A 20875-nucleotide genomic window follows, 5' to 3' on the forward strand; every position below is an offset into this window, starting at 1 on the left:
AAAAAGGAACCCTCATACACTGTTGGTGGGAATGCAGACTGGTGCAGCCGTTATGGAAGGCAGTGTGGAGGTTCCTCAAAAAATTACGAATAGAATTGCCATATGACCCAGCAATACCTCTCCGGGGTATCTACCCAAAAATCTGAAAACATTTAGAGATAAAGACACATGTGCTCCAATGTTCATTGCAGCTTTGTTTACAGTGGCCAAGACATGGAAACAACCAAAATGTCCTTCGATAGATGAATGGATAAAGAAGTTGTGGTATATATACACAATGGAATACTATTCGGCAGTAAGAAAAGATGATATAGGAACATTTGTGACAACATGGATGGATCTTGAGAGAGTAATGCTGAGCGAAATAAGTCAGACAGAAAAAGCAGAGAACCATGTGATTTCACTGATATGTGGTATATAAACCAAAAACAACAAAAGAACAAGACAAACAAATGAGAAACAGAAACTCATAGACACAGACAATAGTTTAGTGGTTGCCAGAGGGTAAGGGGGGTGGGGGGGGGGGTGGGAGATGAGGGTAAGGGAGATCGAATATATGGTGATGGAAGGAGAACTGACTCTGGGTGATGAACACACAATGGGATTTATAGATGATGTAATACAGAATTGTACACCTGAAGTCTATGTAATTTTACTAACAATTGTCACCTCAATAAATTTAATAAAAAAAAAAGAATTAACTCAACATTAGATAATTCTGTGGGGTTAGTTTTACTGAAATAAATAGCTGGTTAATTTCTACAATTTTTTTAAAAAAAAAGAACACATGGGCATGACCCTACCTAAAGCGCTTACACTTAAGTAACATGATAATGATGCCTTACTCTTTATAACACTTTATAAAGGGGTTTTGCTCATTTAATTCTCATATTAGTCCTGTGATTTGGATTATATCCTCCCCATTTTACAGGCATAGAAACTGAGGCTCAAGGAGATTATGACTTGTCTCCAGTCAGTCACACATCTAGTGGCCAAGCCATGTAACACTAATATTAGCTAAGAGATAAGAGCAAACTCAGTCTATCCCCTTTACACATGGGGTTTAGAACTGACGTGGGGGATGAGGTTCTTGGTAATGGGTTTCCCAGTGCTACTCAGGGATCCCTACTCTGGAGCTGGAAAGAGCCGTAGGAATCACAACCACACTTTCCAAAATAAGAAAATGCTTTGTTCAGTGAGCTAGAATTAGAGATGTTGCCCAGTGTGTTCCAGTAATTTGATTTCCAGCCAGGATTTCCAACCAGGGAAGGCAGCAGGTTTCTGTGATTGCCCACCTGCTAATTCCCCATGGCACCTTCTGGTTTCAGGGAGTTTCTGTGGCTTCGATCTTTGTGTCCTCAGAGTGACCACCAAGCCAGGTAGATAGAACTTGAGGCTATAAAGGAAGCCTCCTACTATTTACTCTTTACCCAGTATACTTCATACTTCAGTTCAGCAGAGCTTCTGAATTTGTTTTCATATCAGAGCGGAGAAAGAGACTAAGGGGATAAAGGGAAAGCTAAAAAGAAAGTTCTCATTTGCTCTGCACTATGAGGAAATCTTTTAAAAATTATCCTCATTTTTGGGACAACCACATGGGCTGCCCCTCCTGGCAAGGCTGGAAAAAGTTGCCTTCGTGTAGAGGAGGGACTTTGATGTTGAAATACAGTGTCCATTTGAGAAGTATTTAGTGGAATTGTCGGCACCACACTAGATACAGGTGGCTGATAGTTACACAGTTTTGTACTGAGATTCTAATCCCTAAATTTCTCTGATTCATTTTAGAGGAAGGCATTCATAGCTTTTCTGTGTTCCATTTCCCTGACATCCACTCTTTCCTGTTTCTTGTCTTCAGATTTAAAGGCCCGTAAGCAGAAGACTTCCTCCCAAAGTTCAGAGCACCACCTCAGGAACAGGAACCTTCTCTTGCCCAACAAAACCCAGGGGATCTCGGATTCGCCGAATGGTTTACTCTCAAATAACCTGGAGGAGCCAGCCTGCCTTGAAAATTCAGAAAAGCCATCAGGAAAACGAAAGTGCAAGACCAAGCACATGGTGAACCTCTCAGAAGAGGCAAAGGTATGTTGCTACTGAGGGGACTTGGCGGGTAGAGGAGTGGGTTAGGGCTGCAGGTTTTCCACAGGCTTCTCAGTCAACAGTTCTCTGAGTGAGTGAGTGAGTGAGTGAGTGAGTGAGTGAGTGAGTGAGTGAGTAGATGGGGAGGATCAAATTAACCCATATTTATTAAAATATTTTAAACTAGTTCTAGAAGGTTTCAAGGATGATTTGAAGAGTGGGAACTAAAGTTAGAGCTAACAATAAATATTTGAAAACTAGAGCGTTTGGTCCATGATGGCTTTTCCTCTACAATCCTTGGATCTCCTTTGAGTTAAGGAAGAGTTAAAGAGTATGGAAGGATGTTAGCCTGAATAGCTTATTAACATCCAATCAGGAAGCTTTTGTCCTGGCTTAACTCACTGGAAACCAATCAGGGAGCTTTCTGAGTCAATCAAGGTAGAAAACCACTTGTAGGAGCAAGGATGTTGATGTCCAGACAAAGGTTGCTGGAGGGTGGGACTGAAGGAATTCCATGTGGGCCCCATTATAGCCACCCTTCCCCACAGCCACTCCCTAGTCCCTTTGCTTCTCATGGAAGCAAAGGAACAGGTAACTGGGCACTCACCAATCAGTAGCCAGGCAAATGTTCTAGAAACCCTGTTCAAAATTGACATCTTTTTTGGGTCTGATGTTCATGGCATTGATGTTGGGTTCCACATTGTACAATCCGAAAAAAATCACAAAGTTCTCATCCTGGGTAAGCTGTATATTTGAGAGAAGTGAAGGTTTGGGTTCAAAAATGCATACTTGTAATATGTATTTGCCATTGATAACAAACAACAAAAAAGAGAGGTTATATTGGGCTTGTGTTGGTGGTTGTGCTTCTTCCAATTCTTTCCAGCTCCAGAGCAGGGATCCCTAAGTGGCACTGACGAAAGGTGGGACACCCAGCTGCTCATCCCCCGCCCCCGTCCCCCCCCCCCCCCGCTCTTTTCCTCCTCCCCTCCCCCTTCCCCGTTCTGAAATCTGGTTCCAGCTCAGACAAAGTACTCAAGCCTATTTCTTCATCTTTAATAATGGAGATGATACTCCATGTCCTTTCCATCTCACAAGGGTGCTTAGGGTAACAAAGGAGGCAATGATGTTAAAGGCTTTGATAACTGTAAAGTGCTCTCCGAGGTTGGTATACATCCTGAAGCTTGAGCTTCAGCCAAGACAAGAATGAGGGGACAGAGGCATGAGGCACGGAGTGGCAAGGTAGCAGTGACCATTTCCTCGGACCCCCAGAGGAGACAGAGGAGCAAGGAAGTCTGTGCTGAGTGCTCCATTTACACGATTGCTCTTAATTCCCACAGTGACTCTTGGAATTAGGCGTTGTTGTCGTCTTTTCATAGTGAGGAAACTGAGGCTTAGGGAGGTTAAGGGACTTGTGCAAGCTTGCTCAGTGGTCATGAGTAACAGTTGGGTCATGAAGTGGGCCTGGCTACCCCCTGGAACCCCATGCGCCCACCCTACTCTTTCCATATGTCTCCACCCTATGAATGGGTGGCTTCTGCCTGTATCCCGGAGATACTGGGGGAGGGGGCAGCTAGGCAGGGAAACACTGCAACCCTGAGTTCTGGCAAAAGATGGGCATCCCCCCATCCCTTACCCCTGCTCCTCCTGACACTCAGATGGCCCCATGCCACACAAAGATGACCAGCCACCTGATAGTCAGGAGCACACGCCGATGCTTCTGTCTGGTTATTCTGTCTGACAGTATATCCACTGAAATGTTCCTCTCGGAGAGGTTTTCTCCCTTCACAGGGCCTCCCTTTCTCCCTCCTGCCTGCCTTTCTTTCTCTCCCAGTCACCTCCACCTGCTCCAGTTGCCCCCATTGTGCAGTGCTCTATAGTGGAAAGCAAGGTGGGGGTAGGATGGGGAGAACTTGCCTGCAACACTAAAGCTGGAGCATTGGCCAAAGGATTCTTCCCACAGGGGCTCCGAACCAGGAGGGAAGTGAGGAGAGGGAGGTGGCCCCCACTTGCTCTTGTTACTCCCCTTCTCGGTCTCCTTGGTCTCTGGCAGCTCTGGCCCCTAGAAGGAGAGTCACTCTTTGTCTCTTGGCTAGGCTTACCAAAAACCTGGGCACTTTACCCAGCATCCTTCAGAACTGCTATTATACACCTCTGTCTTCCTGGCGGTAGAGCAGCATTCTATGCTGAGAGCTGGTATCTTCCTGCTAGTGATTGTACCTCTATGCCCCTTTGGGATGGGGACAGATAGTGGCTCTTGCCTTGCGATTTACCAGGGGAAGCAAATACCATGGGCCCTCCTTTCCTAGCTTCATGTCTTTCTAGGCAGTTTTTCTGGCTGCCTAGTACGCTGCACATGGCTGGTTTGAATCAAGTCAACAAATATTTGTTGTGATGATGTTCCCAGCCCTGAGTTAAGTGCTGTAAGGAACAAAAGAGAAAATGACAATGTGAACCCTGCTCCCAAGGAGCTTAAAACCTAGCAGGGGAGGCCAGACTTGCCCATGAAACAATGAAAGGAAATTAAGGCAGACACCAGACACTGGATTATGTGATTCAGACTAGGTGTTCTAGGTATGCAGAGATAGAGGGCAGTGGGGACCAGAGTGTTGTAGAATGTTGTAGAAGACATAGGATTTAAGTGAGACCTTGATTCCCTGAAGGATTTGGATAAACTAAGGGATGTATTAGCTATATATTATATAACAGATTACCCTAAAACTTAGCAGCTTCACATAATGATAAACATGTATTATCTCACAGTTTCTAGGGATCAGGAATTCAGGAGCGGCTTAGCTGGATCTGGCTTGAGGTCTCCCATGAGGTTGCAGTCAAGGTGTCAGCCAGGGCTACATTCATCTGAATGCTTGACTGGGGCTGGGGCTTTCAGGGTGGTGCCCTCACATGGCTGGCAACTTGATGCTGGTTGTTGGCAGGAGGTGTCTTGTCCTTGCCTGGGGTTCTCTCCAAAGGGCTGCTTGAGTGTCTTCATGACATGGCAGCTGGCTTCCCCCAGAATGAGTGATCTAACAGAGAGCAAGGCAGAAGCCGCATTATCTTTTAAGACCTTGCCTTGGCAGTCACACACCGTCATCCCTGCAACCTCCTATCGGCTACACAAGGTCAGCCCTACCCAGTGCGAGAGGGGGCTATGCAAGAGTATGAACATCAGGAGGTGGGGATCATCAGGGTCCATCTTAGAATGTGATGAAGGCACAGTCTGCCTTCTCTGCCCCCAGTGATTTATGTCCCTCCCACACGCAAGTCATACATGCACCTCTCCCAAGGCCCCCGCCAAAGTCTCAACCAGTTATGACATCATCTTCAAGTTTAGAATCTCATCATCTAACTTAGATCCAGGTTCAGATGAGGCTCCTTGGGTCTGGTTCCTTGAGTACAGCTCCTTGAGCACAGTTCCTCCTGATACAAAGACCTCTGAACTAAGGAGACGAGTTACTTGTCCCCCTAGATACAATATATCATGGTGGTACAGGCATGAGAACTTGCTCTAGACATTCCAGTTTAGATGGGAGGAAAAAAGAGACACACGGGAGTCATTCATGAAGAAAGGACTCTAATGTTTTGTGAGTACCCACCCTGTGTATTGTTCTGGAGGTTTCCTAGTTTGTTATCTCAAAGACCCTGCAAGGGAGAAAGTGAAGCTCAAAGAGGTTGGGCCTTGCCGCTGGTGGATGGCAGAGGCAGGATTCAAACCCGGGTCTGAGTCCTGGGCCTCAGCGCTGTCTACTGCCCCATGTGGGCATGAGTGTGACCCAGAGATGCAATGTGGTGGAAGATGGGGGAGGTCTGGTGAGGGTTAGATTTAGATGTGGGGGGAGGTTTTTGCAACAAGAGTGAAGGCTTCTGCAGCTGTGCCTCTTTAGTCAAAGATAGCTCTCTCTGCTGGTCTTTACTCTCAGAGTTTGCTTCTGCTTATTTATAGAGATGACTTATAAAACCTCAATAAGTGGGGGTTGAGTCAGGTAAATAACGTATGCAGAGTGCTTAAGAGAAGCTGGGATGTCCCCTCTAATTTCCATTCCTTTCATCATTCCTTGGTTTGTGTGGCTGAGGCTTTGAGCCCCTTAGCATCTGCTCACTGGGTAGAAGTGGATGGGAATCTGTGCCGATCCAGGACTACATCTCTGCTTCCAGGGCAAAGGGCGTTGGAGCCAGCAGAAGGCACGACCTCCCAAATCTCCCACCCCAGTGAAACCCACGGAACCATGCACACCCTCTAAGTCCCGAAGTACCAGCCTAGAGGAGGTCTCAGAGTCACCTACAGCCCGGCAGATCCCCCCAGAGGCACGGCGCCTCATAGTGAACAAAAATGCGGGTGAGACCCTCCTGCAGCGGGCGGCCCGTCTTGGCTATAAGGTAAGGAGCATCCTGGCTGCACGATGCCATTGCTCAAGCATCTGTGGAGAAACTTCTCCCATTGGCTCTTCTGTAGCCTGGGCGGGGCTTTGTTTGGGGCCTGAGCCCAGACTGGCCTTCTACCGCCCAGATGGCCTCTGGGGCTTCTGTGTCTCTGGCATGTGTGGGTGAATGCAAGCTCATTTTAATGGCAATTTGGGACGAACATAATTGAAATAGAAACACAACATCATCCAATACAATTCTAGACCAGAAACAGGACTTGGGCCTTTTATGTTGTCTTGAATGTCTTAGTGCAGTGGCTCCCCCACTCGGAGAGAACAGGGGTGATCATTGCTCACTCTTCATATCCTAATCCAGTATCCCCTCATTTCGGCTTCCAGTAGTGGAGGGGTCAGGAGTATGTTGGTGTGCAGGGCCGGACTCACCCCACTGGATCAGAAAGAAAGCAGGAAAGGAATCTGGCATTTATTGAACACTTCTTTTGTCATGTTAAGAGCTCTGATTACTTCATATCATTTCATCTTCACCATGAGTCTGTGGGGGTAGGTTTTATTATCCCCATTTTACAGGTGAGAATATCAACTCTTAGCGGTGTTAAGTGTTATGTCTAAGATCACCCAACTATTGAATTCATATCAAGGTCATTTTGATTCCCAAGTGCCAGGGTAGGAATGGAAACCTGACTCATTCACCATCATGAAATAACATTGTTGGACATTTTGGTTGTTTCCCACTTTTTGTTGATATGAACTCCCTTGACTGTGTACCTCTGCCTACCCCACCGAGTATCTCCTCAGGATTTGTTCCTAAGGGTGAAGCTGATGGGTTATAGCACCTCTTTTTTTTTCTTAAGGCTTCTGATGCCTATAACCAACTCATTTAAAGGTAGCCACACTCCCAGCCAGGCTGGTCTGCACAGGAGAGCTGTCTTGACAGTGTCTCAACTGCAAGCCACTATCTTTCTTGAGCACCTAGTGTGGGGGTCTCGAGGACTGCCAAGGGAGATCTGAAGGCAAAAAAATGTGCAACCCCTGCCCTCAAGGTTAATTTTCTTTAACCTGGGGCCAAACCAGCAAACAGGAAACCACAGGAGAACCAACTAGGACAGGGCTGGAGGGTAAGCCAGCCTGTGTCACAGGAGGGAAGGAAGGGTAGTCTGTGGCCTAGGGGAGAGGTGAACATCTGCATTGGTGAGGAGGGTAGAGGGTCTCATGCTCCCCCACACTCAAGTGGTGTGACAGCTCCTGTATCCAGGAGGCAGCACCCCCAATGTAGTCACACATGTTCACTTGCTTGCACCCTTGCTCACTCGCTCTACCAGCCAGCCTGTGACGTAGCTGTCAGTCAGGACAGCTGAGCTGCCCATTTCACCAGGGCCTGAGAACGCTAATGATAGGCCCCCCAGTAGCTGCTATGGCCTCTTCCTTCAGAAGTGCTGCCTTTCCCCTCCCCCTCAGCTTATTCACTAGCTTCATCCCAGACTAGCTGGGGTGCTTCTAGGCCCATAGTTCTGCCTCTGGTCCTATTATTTCAGCCCAGGGAAGCTAATTATTAGTACGTGGATGAATGACTGCACTGTATTATACTCGGAACAGTCCTGATTTGAGGGGAGGGCTGGGAAAAGCATCTGGGGGTAGGACTCAAAACAGTGAAAATCAGTACCCATGGCTAGTACTTGAACCAATTCTTTCTTCCTTGTTCTCAAGTTACCCGAGGCTGTGCTTGCCACCACAAGTCTCATTGCTGTTTTATAAATCCCCAGACTAGGGAACTCATGTGCTCAGAGAGGCCTTAGGGTTTGGGCTCTGGATGGGTAGATGAGCCTCACTGAGGACCTCACCCCAGCAACCCACACCCAGATGAGTGTTCTTGGTCATAAGGAATGTCCCCACTGCCAAGAAAACGTCCCAGAGCTGAGGCCCTGGCGATGGTAGCTCAAGACTGACTTGTTGACAAAAGATTTTGAGACTTGCCTGTCAGTCCTCAGAATGAAGGACAGGCTCTGAGACTCTCTGGACATTTGGAGAGCTTTGAATCTAACTGGGGTGTTTCAAGAATTAGGCCTCTCTTTGTTCATGGAGCTATCTCTGTCCGCACAGGATGTTGTTCTCTACTGCCTTCAGAAAGACAGCGAGGACGTGAATCACCGCGACAATGCTGGCTATACGGCCCTGCATGAGGCCTGCTCCCGGGGCTGGACCGATATCCTGAACATCCTGCTGGAGCATGGGGCCAATGTGAACTGTAGTGCACAAGACGGCACGAGGCAAGAAGACCATTCCTCCCACCACTCCCACCCTCTCCCAGCTCACCCCCAGTCTGGACCTTTGCATCATGCCAGGCTGCAAGTTGCAGAGAGGCCTTATCAGGAGGTGTTTCAGGAAGACATCTGCAGACTGCAGAGGGAACCGGGTTAGGGCAGGGGTGGGTGTGTTCCTGGCTGGCCAGTCCACATCAATTACCAAGGGGAGGCTGGGTGTTTAGGGATCTCCCAATCAGATAACAGCTTCACCAGGAAGACTGCTTAGGTTTCCCAGAAATTGTCCTTCCTTTCTGGGGGTGCACATGTCTCAGGCAGAATCTTGGGCTTTGGGAACTAGGAGGCTGACCTTAGGGTAACATCCAGATTTGATTCTTGATGTGATCTCTGTATACTTTTTAAAAGATACCTGCTGTGTCTTAAAGAAATCGCACCCATTCTCCTCTGCTCTACCAGAAATTCTACTTCTTGTGCAAAATTGAGACATGAGCTACAAAGCATGTGAGAGACTTGGATCAAAGGACATAGGCCCTGCTTGGCTGCCACCTGGTTTGTGGAGCCACTCTGTTCATTCCTGCTCATGGGACGTCATGCGCGTCCTCCTGTTCATACCCCAAGCATCTGCTTTAAGTTTATCCTCAGTCAGGGGACCGTTCTCTCCTAAATTCCAGAGCTGCCAGTGGAGCTCCATTGTGCCCTAGGGACTGTCTCAAGATGTGAGAGGAACATAAGAAAGAGATAGGAGGGAGGAGAAAGAGGCAGAGAGAGAGGACAAGGAGAGGAGGTGAGGAGCTGTAGTGGAGGGGTGCAGGCCAGAAGTGGTTCCCCCGCCCTATCTTCCCCACATTACACTGGGGTCATCTCATTTTACTTTCTCCTGGTGACATAGCCTGAGTCTAGACACCCAGGTTACCACTTGGGCCATATTGTCCTCACCCTGTATCACCTCTGCAGGCCAGTTCATGACGCAGTGGTCAACGACAACCTGGAGACCATCTGGCTCTTGCTGTCTTATGGGGCCGACCCCACACTGGCCACCTACTCTGGACAGACGGCCATGAAGCTGGCCAGTAGCGACACCATGAAGCGCTTTCTCAGTGGTAAGCCCAGACCAGACTTGAAGCCATCATTGTGGGGACTGGCCTCTGATTCCTGAACTCCTGAGGAGATACTCATCTCCCTCCATGTACAACAGCTTCCGTGAGGGGTGTCAGCCCTCTTCCCAGGATTACCTTCAAGGGTCTCAGAAATCTCTATGACCTTTGAAAAGCCCAAAGGTCCACTTCCTCTTGTCCCTGTGCTGTGAGTGTCCGTGTTGCATGCATCCTCTTCAGGGCCCTGGTAGCCCGTGGGGTCACATTTCCCAGTGAGGCATGTGGGACAGGCCTCCTTGTGGAACAGCAGCCCCATTAATAGATTTAGCTGGGGGCAAAATGTGCTTTGAATGGGATGTCAGTTACAAAGAAGTGACACTTAGTGTTTTACTGTTGTTTTTGCACTTTCTCCTGTTGGTGATCACAGTGGAAACCGTGGGATCCCTTCTGATGCTTTATTCTTCATAGCCCTTGCCTGTGGTAACTGTGAATGTTCCCTCTGTGCCCCCCCCGGCCCCACCCGTTCCTTTGTCTTCCTGTCTCACCTACCCGTTCTGGAAAAGTGTCTGGTGTTCAGGCCCATGGCAAGGGCCACAAGCCAATAAGCATTTATTTTCTCATTAGTGGATGTCAGCTGTTTGTCTGCAGTTAGATAGCTCTACTGAGTTGGGCAGCAGGAGGAAGATAAGGAGGGAAGTCTAGCTTGGGCATGCTCATTGGGAATCTCCTCAGACCTGACCTCCAAAGGAAGGAACCCAGCCTCCTCAGTGACATCACAGCTGGGCCCTTGCTCTGACAGTTACTTCTTCAGATTGCTTAAGCGAAAGACAGATGGAGCAGATGGGAGTTGTATCACTGACACTCCTTGGAGGCATTGATGTTTGTGGTAGAACCCCTCTTCTCTTGGACTGGGAGCACACAGGACCAAGGACCAAGGCCACTGCCTGGTTAGTCCCCACCCTACAGAGAGACAGTTCTGGGCTCCTAATCAGGAGTTCATTTGTTTATCAATCAAAGGTTAACTAGGTAGCTGATGATGGAGGAAGAAACAAAGGAAACTGAACTGAAGATCCCCATGAAAGGGGGATTAGGTGAGAAGTGCAAGCAAATACTAATAAAAGCTGGAGGGGGAGCGATGGGAGGCTGCTGAGGGAGGCCCTTGGCTTCCAGTCCCCAGTCCCCAGTCAAGCAGACTAAACCCTGCAGTTGCTGGTCACTGTGTATGGGCCTCAGGCCTCACAGCTGGACCCAACCTCTCCCTGGCTCACAGAAGGAGGACTTCCTTTTACTTCCCCCAAGCTGTGGGGTCCCAGGCCCCTGAGGGGCAGAGCAACTTTGTGGTGCTCATTTAGCCATTTGTCCTGGGCCAGTGATAACTCCTATTCCTTTTAGCTGAAGCAGGGCTCAGGGCAAGCACTCTTTGTAGCCTCCTCCCACATACTATGCTCCACGTGTACTCTCATATATACACGTGTGTGGTTGTCTGCAGTCCACTAGATTCCCAGAAAAAGCTGACACAGATGACCATCCAGGGCATTTCAACTTGATAAAAGCATCACATGAAGCTCTGTCTCTGATCAACAGCTCTAATCTAGGGCCTCTGTGGACTAGAGACTGCCCCCATGAGGGTCTTGGGGCCTTCTGCATTCACATAAAGCTATCTCTGACCACTCGAGTAAGCAGATGAACTCTTTACGTCCCAGACCCCTTCTCCAAAATCCCAAAGGAATTTGAATGTTCAGATTATTTTAGATTAAGAAATAAAAAATAAACACGTTTTTCTCTCTTCTTATTATTTCTATTAACTCATCTCAACTACTAGTCAGCCTTTTGACACCTCCTTAAACTAACTCGAATGCCAGTCCCTGTTACAGAATCAAAAGAAGACTTAATTCCAGCACTTCCTAGCCTATCCAGGGCAAACACCTTCATTCAAATCTTGATATTGTTTCTCAGGTTTGTGGGATGGAGCTATAGCTTCATGATGGCGGCCAGAAGCTGAAGGGAGTGTTAAAACTGGGCCACCTCTTTTCTGTGCAAATATCAACTGGTGTTAAAGGTAGAGCTCTTTCTGGGTGTTATGGAGAGTGCTAGCAAGCCTGGGTAGGACCTTGGCCTGACATCCCAGTGAGGCAGGCATTGGCAGCAGTCAGCAGGCTTCCAGGAGGTGAGACTTGGGCCCAAAGACTGTTTTTGGGGGGACGAGAGGACAATACTCAGGGCCTTTTTAAAAAATTGAGGTGAAATTCACCTAACAGCTATTTGGAAGTGAACAATTCAGTGATACTTAGTATATTCACAATGTTGTGCAACCATCATCAGGGGCTTTTTTTGGTTCCTTGAACTGAGTATTTCTCCCTCTCTCCCTCTCTCCTCTAATCCTGGTACCCCTCCTCCCAGATCTCAAGGAGCCACTGGGTAGAGTGGCATTAGTGGCTGCAGGAAGCACCATGAGGTTGGAGTGGCAGTTCCCTCCACTGTCCCACATCCCCAACCCCTACACCTGGCTGCATTTTTTTTTTTACCTTGCCTTTCTGACTGAGGTATTTAAAAAGCTTTTTTGCTGTTCATCCCCAAGCATTTGCCTGACCAGAATCTCCATAGATTAATTGTCTTCTTCCTCCCCTAGTGGAGATCCCACTGGGCAGAAAATGAAGGCGAATCCCCATAGGGTGCCAAGGGCTCCATTTTCTGCAGGCAGAAAAAGTGAGTGAGAACATCAGGGTTGTGCCTCATGTAGAGCTTCCCTCACTTTGTACAAGGCCCCTGTTCTTGAAGAGTGTGAGAATCAAATCCTCTTTTAAATACACAAAGGGATGTCACTATTTACAGGTATCCTGTAGTGAATCCTTTTGTGAAGCAGAAGATGTTGGTATTCACATCTAGGTTGTAAATGTGGGTTTTCCTATATTGGGTTGGCCTACAGTGAAGCCCATTTCTCCTGAGATTATGAAGGATGTAGCAGCACTCCTTCATCCATTCATTCATCCATGCATTTATGGAGCCCCTGTTGGGTTTCAGGTATAATGCTGGATACTGAAGGCCAGGCAGTGAGCCCTTTCTCTTTCCTTCTGGGGCTTGGAGCACCAAGCCATCCAAACCATCCCAAAGGCCTTGGGAAGAAATACCTTATCCTTCGGCCGAATGACAGGCAGGCATGTGACTGATTTGCCTTTGACCCTTTGAAGATCCAAGCTAGCCAAGGGAAAACAGATTTGTTTTTCCTCCTCTGTCGGAAAGAATGTGGGGGCTGGGGGCCATTGTTGCCATTTGGTTTGGGGCATGGGAGGAAGTATCAGGACTGCTTTTCCTTCCACTGATGAAAGGGTTAGCAATTTACCACTTGAGGTCACTGAATCACAGGTTTTTGTTTTTCCTGTCAGAGACCTCTGCCATATGATCCATGTCAAAGACCACTTGCTTTTTGTTTTTCTCTCCTTTCATGGCTGGCAACTTGATTGGAGGAGATGGGGACGGGTATGATGGGACCCTGGAAAATAGAGAAACTCTAATTGCCAGGGTGATCGCTCACACTGAGTACTTATTTATTTATTTTTTTATCAAGGCGAAATTCACATAAAATTAACCATTTAAAAGTAAACAATTCACTGGCATTTGTGTGTTGACAATGTTGCACAACCACCACCTCTATCTAGTTCCCAGATATTTTCATCACCACAAAATGAAACCCCATACCCATTAACCAGTTGCTTTCCATTTCCCTGTCCCCCCAGCCCCTGGCAACCACCCATCTACTTTCTGTCTCTGGATTTGCCCATTCTGGACATTTCATATAAACAGAATCACACAATGTGAGGCCTTTTGTGTCTGACTTCTTTCACGTTGCGGCATGTTTTCAAGGTCCATCCATGTGGTAGTATGTTTAAGTACTTCCTTCCTGTTAAGGTTGAATAATATCCCATTGTGTGGATGTCCATTTTCTTTTTTCATTCATCAGTTGACGGGCATTTGGGTTGTGTCCACCTTTTGGTGATTGTGACTAGCACCACTATGAATGTGCGTGTACAAGTATTTGAGTACCAGTTTTCAGTTCTTTTCGGTATATACCTAGGAGCAGGATTGCTGGGCTGAGGGTACTTTTGAAGGAAAGGATAAGAGTAAAAGACTGAAAATTGTGGGAAGTGGCAAGGGAGAGTTAAGGAAAAGAAAAGTCACTCTTCCTCCTGATTGTATGTGAACACCTGAGAGGAAACGTGACTCGCAGTTTTGCCATCAAGCAAACCTTGCAGTTTCTTCTTGTGTACCACTCACAGGCTTGTTCTAACTTTTGCATCTTTGCTCACGCCAGTTAACTTTTGGCTGTCTCAAAAAGGTAAATTCACCTGCAGATGACAAAGATTTGCTGTTAGTGAGGAGAAATAGAGGAATGAGCCAGGGGCTCTGAAGGCAGTTCCTAGAGAGGAGCCCTAGAAATGTGTTGAGCTAGGGTGCTTGAGGGAATTCTCCAGCAACCTCTCAGGGGGGACAGCAGTCATTGGAATGCCTAGGTTTCAGCATGCTGGTTAAGCAAGCACATTACTTTATAGTCTTGCCTTGTAGTAATCCCTCCCTCCCTTCCTTTCTTCCCCATATATTATGCTCTTACTGTGTGCCAGGCACCTGGGCTTAGGTGCCAAGGAGACAATGATGAACAAGACAGATGTGGTCCCTGCCTTTTGGGAACTTAGGATCTTATTCCTTTATCTCCTAGGGCACCTAGCATAGGGCTAGGCACAGAATAGACACCTACCTACCGAGTTTCCCGAAAATAAGACTGGGTCTTATATTAATTTTTGCTCCAAAAGATGCATTAGGACATATTCAGGGGATGTCATCCTGAAAAATCATGGTAGGGCTTATTTTCCAGTTAGGTCTTATTTTCGGGGAAACCTGGTAACTGACAAATTATTTAAGAAGAAGAAACTACTGCTAACTTTCAAGTGGCACAGGGTACAGAAGAGCACATAAGCTGGCAGCAATCACCTCAGAGTTTTTTTCATGAAGTGCACAAAAGATCTAATGTACGTGACTGAAGGTTTTTCATTCTAGCTGCTCAAACATTACTTTGAAAGCTTCTCTCTGGCTGCCTTTTCCTACTGGAAGAAAGCCTTCATCTCCTAGAAGGTTGCTAAAAAAGGACTTCTTTCAGCAGGTCAGAACAGCTAATAGGCATTTTTTGCTGATAGGAAGGTATGTTGGAGTTCAGTGGTACCTTCCATTGGGGGAAACTAGCTCCACTCCTTTAAAAGTGGCTGCCTACTTCCTCCTGGGATTTTGTTTTTAGGGGACACCCTCACCTCACCTGTGCCCTTTGGACTCTCTCTTGTTCTGTTGCCCAGGTATCACTTAAGGGCTGGTGGCACCCATATACAGCTAAATCAGCTTGCCAACTGTACTAGTTGGCATATTGACAACTGCTGGGCCACGTACCCAAAAATGACACAATTGAATTTTTCATGAAAATCTGCTTTTTGTCCATGTGAGTTTGAGAGGTGAAACAGTTCCACTAGATGATGCTTAGCTAGGAAACAAGGAGGCTAAAGGGTGACCTAATATCTGTCCTCAGATCAACTAATCAATTTTTTTTATTGTAGGAGAATGCTTATAACATAAAATTTACTATTTTAATCATTTTAAAGTGTACAATTGAGTGATATTAAGTACATTCAGAATGTTGTGCAACTATCACCACTATTGAGTTCCAGAATTTTTCTATCACCCCAAAAGGAAACCCTGTACCCATTAGGCAGCCATTTCCTGTTCCCTCCCAACCGCTGATCTGCTTTCTATCTCTATAGATGTTCCTGTTTTGGATATTTCATATACATGGAATCATACAATATGTAGCCTTTTGTGTCTGGCTTCTTTCACTTAGTGTAATGTTTTCACGTTTTATCCATATTGTAGCATATATCGGCACTTCATTCCTTCTTATGACTGAATAATATTCCATTGTTTGGATATCAGCTGAATGACATTTGGGTTCTGTCTACTTTGAAGCTATTGTGAATAGAGTTGCTATGAACATTTGGGTATAAGGTTCTGTTTGAACACCCATTTTCAATTCTTTTGAGTCTGTACCTAGGAGTGGAAGCAAAAGGTTTTTGTCAGGGTAAACTTGGCCATCTCCCCCATGTTTTTCAAACATGAAACAGAGGAATTGTGCTTCCTTATCTTACTTTGAATTTGGGGAGATCATTATTGGATAAATGAACATTGTGACCAGCAGGGAATTAAAATCTTATGGTAGGTCTAGGATTCTGCTTAGAGAGTAATTCCCTACACCGTTTAAAGCAGGGATCCCAGACCTAAATGCCTTCATGTAAGAGAGCAGAGCAGGCTGGTTGAATTGTAGAGCAGCACATGTTGCCTCTCCCTCTAGCCAACTGTTGACATGCAGGAATGTGGCTATAGTGTTGCCAGATCTGATATTTTTTTTCAAGAAAAGTTGGAAATCTGGATTTTTTAAGTGAAATTTTTCAATTTTAAAATGATGGATGCTAATCTATTATTGTTGTTGTTGTTGTTGTTTGTTTAAAACACTGGGCCAAACCCCAGGTGGTCAGTGGGCTGCCTTTGGCTCCTAGCTGCTGGTTTGCAACCTCTGATTGATAGCTGGAAGCATGTCACTCTCTTGTCACTCCCGGCCCCTGTTGTGGTCCTTCCCTTCTCCCATTCTCCTAGCCCCACATGGACGTACTTTGCTTCCAGATTCTTTCTCCAGCCTACCCTCCTTGTCTCACTGCCTTCTCTTCTTTCATCAGATCACCTTTCGGATCTTCAGGGCCGGGCAGAGGGTGATCCTGGTGTATCCTGGGATTTTTACAGCAGTTCTGTATTGGGTAAGCTTTCAGTGGGATTCCTCCTTCCTCTCCCATGGCTCAGAGATGCAGGATTTCCTTTGGGTTTCACTGATTCTTTTCAAAGGCAGGAGTGACCCTGTGGAGATAGCCCTTCTTCCCGTTAGTATCTTACAGACCCTTTCAGCCCAAACCCTAGTGTATTCCTCCCCCAGACTCAGAAGTCATTGACCTAAATCAGGAGATGCCATTGATTTGGACAAAGCTGTCGCTCATTAGCCCTCTACTGCTCTCCATCCTGGGTATTTATTTTTAATTCTCTCTCTTCCAAGATCCCTTTCTCCTCCCTTGTTTTTTCCTAATCCTGCCAGAAGCCCCACCCCTATGCACGTTGTCACCTCATGTGGCATTTCTCACACTCAAGAGGGACCTAACTCCTCATCTGGCAGCTGCCATTTCCTCCCGCCCCTGCCCCTACAATGCACACAGTTTCTGAGATAGCTGCTGTCTCTCGAGCCCTTAGCTTTCTTCTTTTGGAAGAGCAGCCAGTCTTTATCTGTGTCAGTCATCTGGCATTCACCATCAGGCCAAGGGCTGCAGATTGAGGGAGGCACCCACCCCTGAGCTTGAAGGAAGCTAGAGCAGGAGGTTGGGATGGAGTGAAACAAGGCATACCCAAACACGTGGCTGACACGTGGCTGGGGGAAGGGAACGGTCTGAGCCCCATCCAAGCTTTTAGGGATCCCAGCAAGCAATCAGGATGATTTGGGAAAGCTGTGAGAAGTGAAGGACAGGTCTTTCTTTCTTTCTTTCTTTTATTTTATTTTATTTTATTTTATTTTATTTTATTTTATTTTATTTTATTGGGGAGCAGTGTGTAAAAACAGGACCCATCAGCTCCATGTCAAGTCATGTTTTCAGTCTAGTTGTGGAGGGCACAGTTTCACTGGTCCATGTGGGAATCGAACTGGCGACCTTGGTTTTATGAGCGCTGCGCTCTAACCACTGAGCAAACTGGCGCCCTGAAGGACAGATGTTTTTACCTTGCCTTTGACTGTGGTAGTATCTTTAGGCTTCCATCTCCAACAGCTGAGCTGCTCATCCTTCACATCACCTTGCTTTTTTCCGATTGAAATGTGGAGGAGTATAATGAATCTCTGGCCACAAAATACTGTCTTCCAAGACTAGAACGTTCATGTGCTCTCCCAAGGATGGAAACTATGGGATTAGTACACCTTGGCCCACGCCAGGGGGCTGATGACTTGTTTATCAGGAGCTAATCACCCACCTTCATAACCCTTTGTCTCGTTGGAGCATTTCTGTTCTTCGGTTTGTGCATGTAGCTAATTCCTAATTCCCTGTGTGCTCTCCTTATAGAGGAAAAAGACGGGTTTGCCTGTGACCTCCTACATAATCCCCCTGGGAACTCTGATCAAGAAGGAGATGATGGGGAAGAGGATGATTTTATGTTTGAGTTCTCAGACAAGCCTCTTCTCCCTTGCTACAACCTCCAAGTGTCAGTGTCCCACGGGTAAGTGTCTAAGAGATCTATGGGGACTGAGGACCAGGATCCTGGCAACCCCTGGCCTGCTTCCCTGCGAAGGGTAGAGTTCTCCAGAAGGAAGCTGAAACCTGGAGAACAAATGCTGGAGCATGGGAAAGATAATATTTGACCACCGCCAGCCTGACTTTCTAGCCCAGATTGGTTATGTTCACAATAGAAGCTGTAAGCTCTGGATACATTGACTATATTTATTTCCCAAACCCCAGATCTAGATTCACTCTCTAAAGGATTTTTGCGTTGTTCCTGAGTGTAAGAGATAATCTGGGAGATATTTGGGCTGATGAACTATTAAAATCTCTGGAACATTTTTGTGGTTTCTGGGGACAGCGAGACGGAATTCTGAAATTGAGAGTCTTGGAAAAGCCGGGACATATGGTTGCCATAACTATGGAGCCAATGGTCCTTAAGTAATCCACAGGCTGGTTTCTCATAGCCTTAATGCTGGCAAGATGATGGCAACGGCGCTGTCATCTCAGATTACTATGTATTTATAACAGGGTTCACCCATTTTTGGAGACTAGAATATACCTGACACTTAACATTAGACTGAACCCAATTTAATCTTTATTTGATGATTCAGAAGGGAGCTGGACAGACTGCAGGGCTGTGGTTTTTGTTGGGTTCACTGTACGGCAACAAGTGGCAGTGCTGGTTAGGACTATGCAGGATGAATTGTCCTTTTGTTCTTAGCCTCCATCATTAAGTATTTTCTTCTTCTTGGTGTAGTCACATATTTTAAATACCTTTGCAAACACTTTTAAGGATACTTTTTTGATATCTATTCTTAAAAAATCAGATCCTACTTTTTGTTAAGTGAAAGAGCATGAAGTGCACATGATAGAGAAAGGTGTGGACAATGGATTATGAGCCATTCAACTGAGCCCCTCTGTTGACGACTCTAACCACTTGACCACAGTTTCTTTGCATACCTTCCCTCATGAACTGATAAGCATTAAACTAGCCTATATGATGACACTAGTAGAGATCAAGTTTCAGGGGCTTTTGGTCCTTATTCTTCTGCACATAAGCTGATCCTAAGGGCGGGGTTAGACCTCTGAGATATAGTATTGCACGGTTAATTCCTCCAAAGTATTCAGCACCTCCCTCTCTGAAACAGGATCTGGGGCCCCAGGCACTAAAAGGACCAGGGTAGTGTGCTTTAGGTGTGGACAGAACACAGGCAACCAGGGCTGTGCACCACTTAGCAAGCGGGTGGCAGGCAGGCTTTCGGTTGAGAGTTTGGTGTTGCCAAAGCTGCTTTTCCTGATGTTACATCCTCCAGCGCCTCTTCTGAATCTGTCCGTCCCCACAGCTGCAGCACGATGTGAAAATTTTGTTTTGCAAGAAGTAGTAGGGGGTGTAGAACAATGACTCTAAGGCCCTGTAGCATTCAGAAGTGACTTCTGTATCGTCAAAGCAAAACTGAATTCTGATCTTTAGTGTTAATGTTTTGGGGTTTTTTTGCATTCTTTGAAGGTAAGGTTCCAAGTATATGGTATCTGTAGTCCCTTTCTCTTACCCCAGAACACTCCATTCCCTGATTGTGAGATGACAGAGTTTGTGCTCATTTGGAAGAAATGTTGCATTTTAGGAATAAGGATTGTGGGTCTCAGTAGAAGTTTTAGGTGCTGTACAGAACCTTCAATTACATAAACATGTCTTAAGCAGTTGCACCAGGTCAGACACTGAGGACCAGAATACAGTTCTGGCCTTCAGAGAGTCTCCAGTCTAGTGGAGGAGACAGACAAGTATAAAATTAACCCTAATAGAAGGCCAAATGTCCTAAGCAAATTTATTATTGTTAACAACACAAACAGTTCAGAAGAGTGTCAAGTAAAAAATAACAGTTCTAGTCCACCCTGAGCCCCCATTCCTATGCCACAGAGAGAACCAAAGTTTATGTTTCTTTTGTATCCTTTCCAAAATGGGCTCCATTAAAAGTAGTATAATAGGGGTGTGAACCAAGTGCCAGAGACTGTGGAAGATGGGACGAGCAACCAGTTACATCGGGGGAAGTCTTCATGGGTGATATGGCATCTGATCTGGGCTGGAGAGGAGAGGATGAGGGAGGGCGTGGCATGAGCAAAAGGCACTGAGACATACACGTTCATAAAGCAAGGCTCGTCCTTCCTCAAATGGCTGGCACTTGGTAGAGTGGGGAATACAGTGTGTGTGTGTGTGTGTGTGTGTGTGTGTGTGTGTGTGTGTGTGTGTGTATGTTACTGAGTGGAGATTGGGCTGAAAAGGTTGAATGGGGTCATGTTTGGAAGGTCTTGCATAATATCATGTGAAAGAATTTGGATTTTTTTTTTTTTTTTTTTGCTGGAGGTACTGGGGATCCATTGAAAGCTGTTTAGGGAGTGAATGAACAGGTCAGATTTTCTTCTTAGAAAACTTAATAGTAACAGAGGTTCCAGTGTGGGTGTGGAGGAGGGCAGAAGAGTGACTCTTGGCAGTTAGGAGGCTGAGTCCAGGCCAAAACTGGTGAGGACCAGACCTGGGACAGTAAATGGCAAGAAGAGAAAGCCCAGGAAACAGAGACCACTGACATGAGGATGCAGCATTTCTTCCTGGTTTAGTCAACGCAAGCGTTTGGCCTATGACTGGCCTCTCCAGCACCCCTCCCAGCTGTCCCTAGCCTGCCACTCAGTCGGGTGTGCTCAGCAAAGGCAGACTTGCTGTAATGTGAGCTCCAGCCCTGCAG

At 46.5% G+C, this 20875-nt stretch overlaps 1 protein-coding gene across 6 annotated transcripts in view; it reads left to right on the top strand.

Annotated features, from left to right (window-relative positions):
* The window catches only part of BCORL1 (BCL6 corepressor like 1), a 68539-nt gene that overhangs the window by 45105 nt on the left and 2559 nt on the right, over positions 1-20875 (top strand). For all 6 annotated transcript variants that reach the window (XM_074323922.1, XM_074323923.1, XM_074323921.1 and 3 more), the window contains 6 exons: positions 1856-2079; positions 6229-6450; positions 8553-8719; positions 9668-9813; positions 16572-16649; positions 17985-18138. In XM_074323922.1, the coding sequence (XP_074180023.1) occupies positions 1856-2079; positions 6229-6450; positions 8553-8719; positions 9668-9813; positions 16572-16649; positions 17985-18138 (991 nt within the window). The remainder of the gene's footprint in view (positions 1-1855; positions 2080-6228; positions 6451-8552; positions 8720-9667; positions 9814-16571; positions 16650-17984; positions 18139-20875) is intronic.

Source organism: Rhinolophus sinicus, chromosome X (genome assembly GCF_036562045.2).
Source record: "Rhinolophus sinicus isolate RSC01 chromosome X, ASM3656204v1, whole genome shotgun sequence".
NCBI lineage: Eukaryota > Metazoa > Chordata > Mammalia > Chiroptera > Rhinolophidae > Rhinolophus > Rhinolophus sinicus.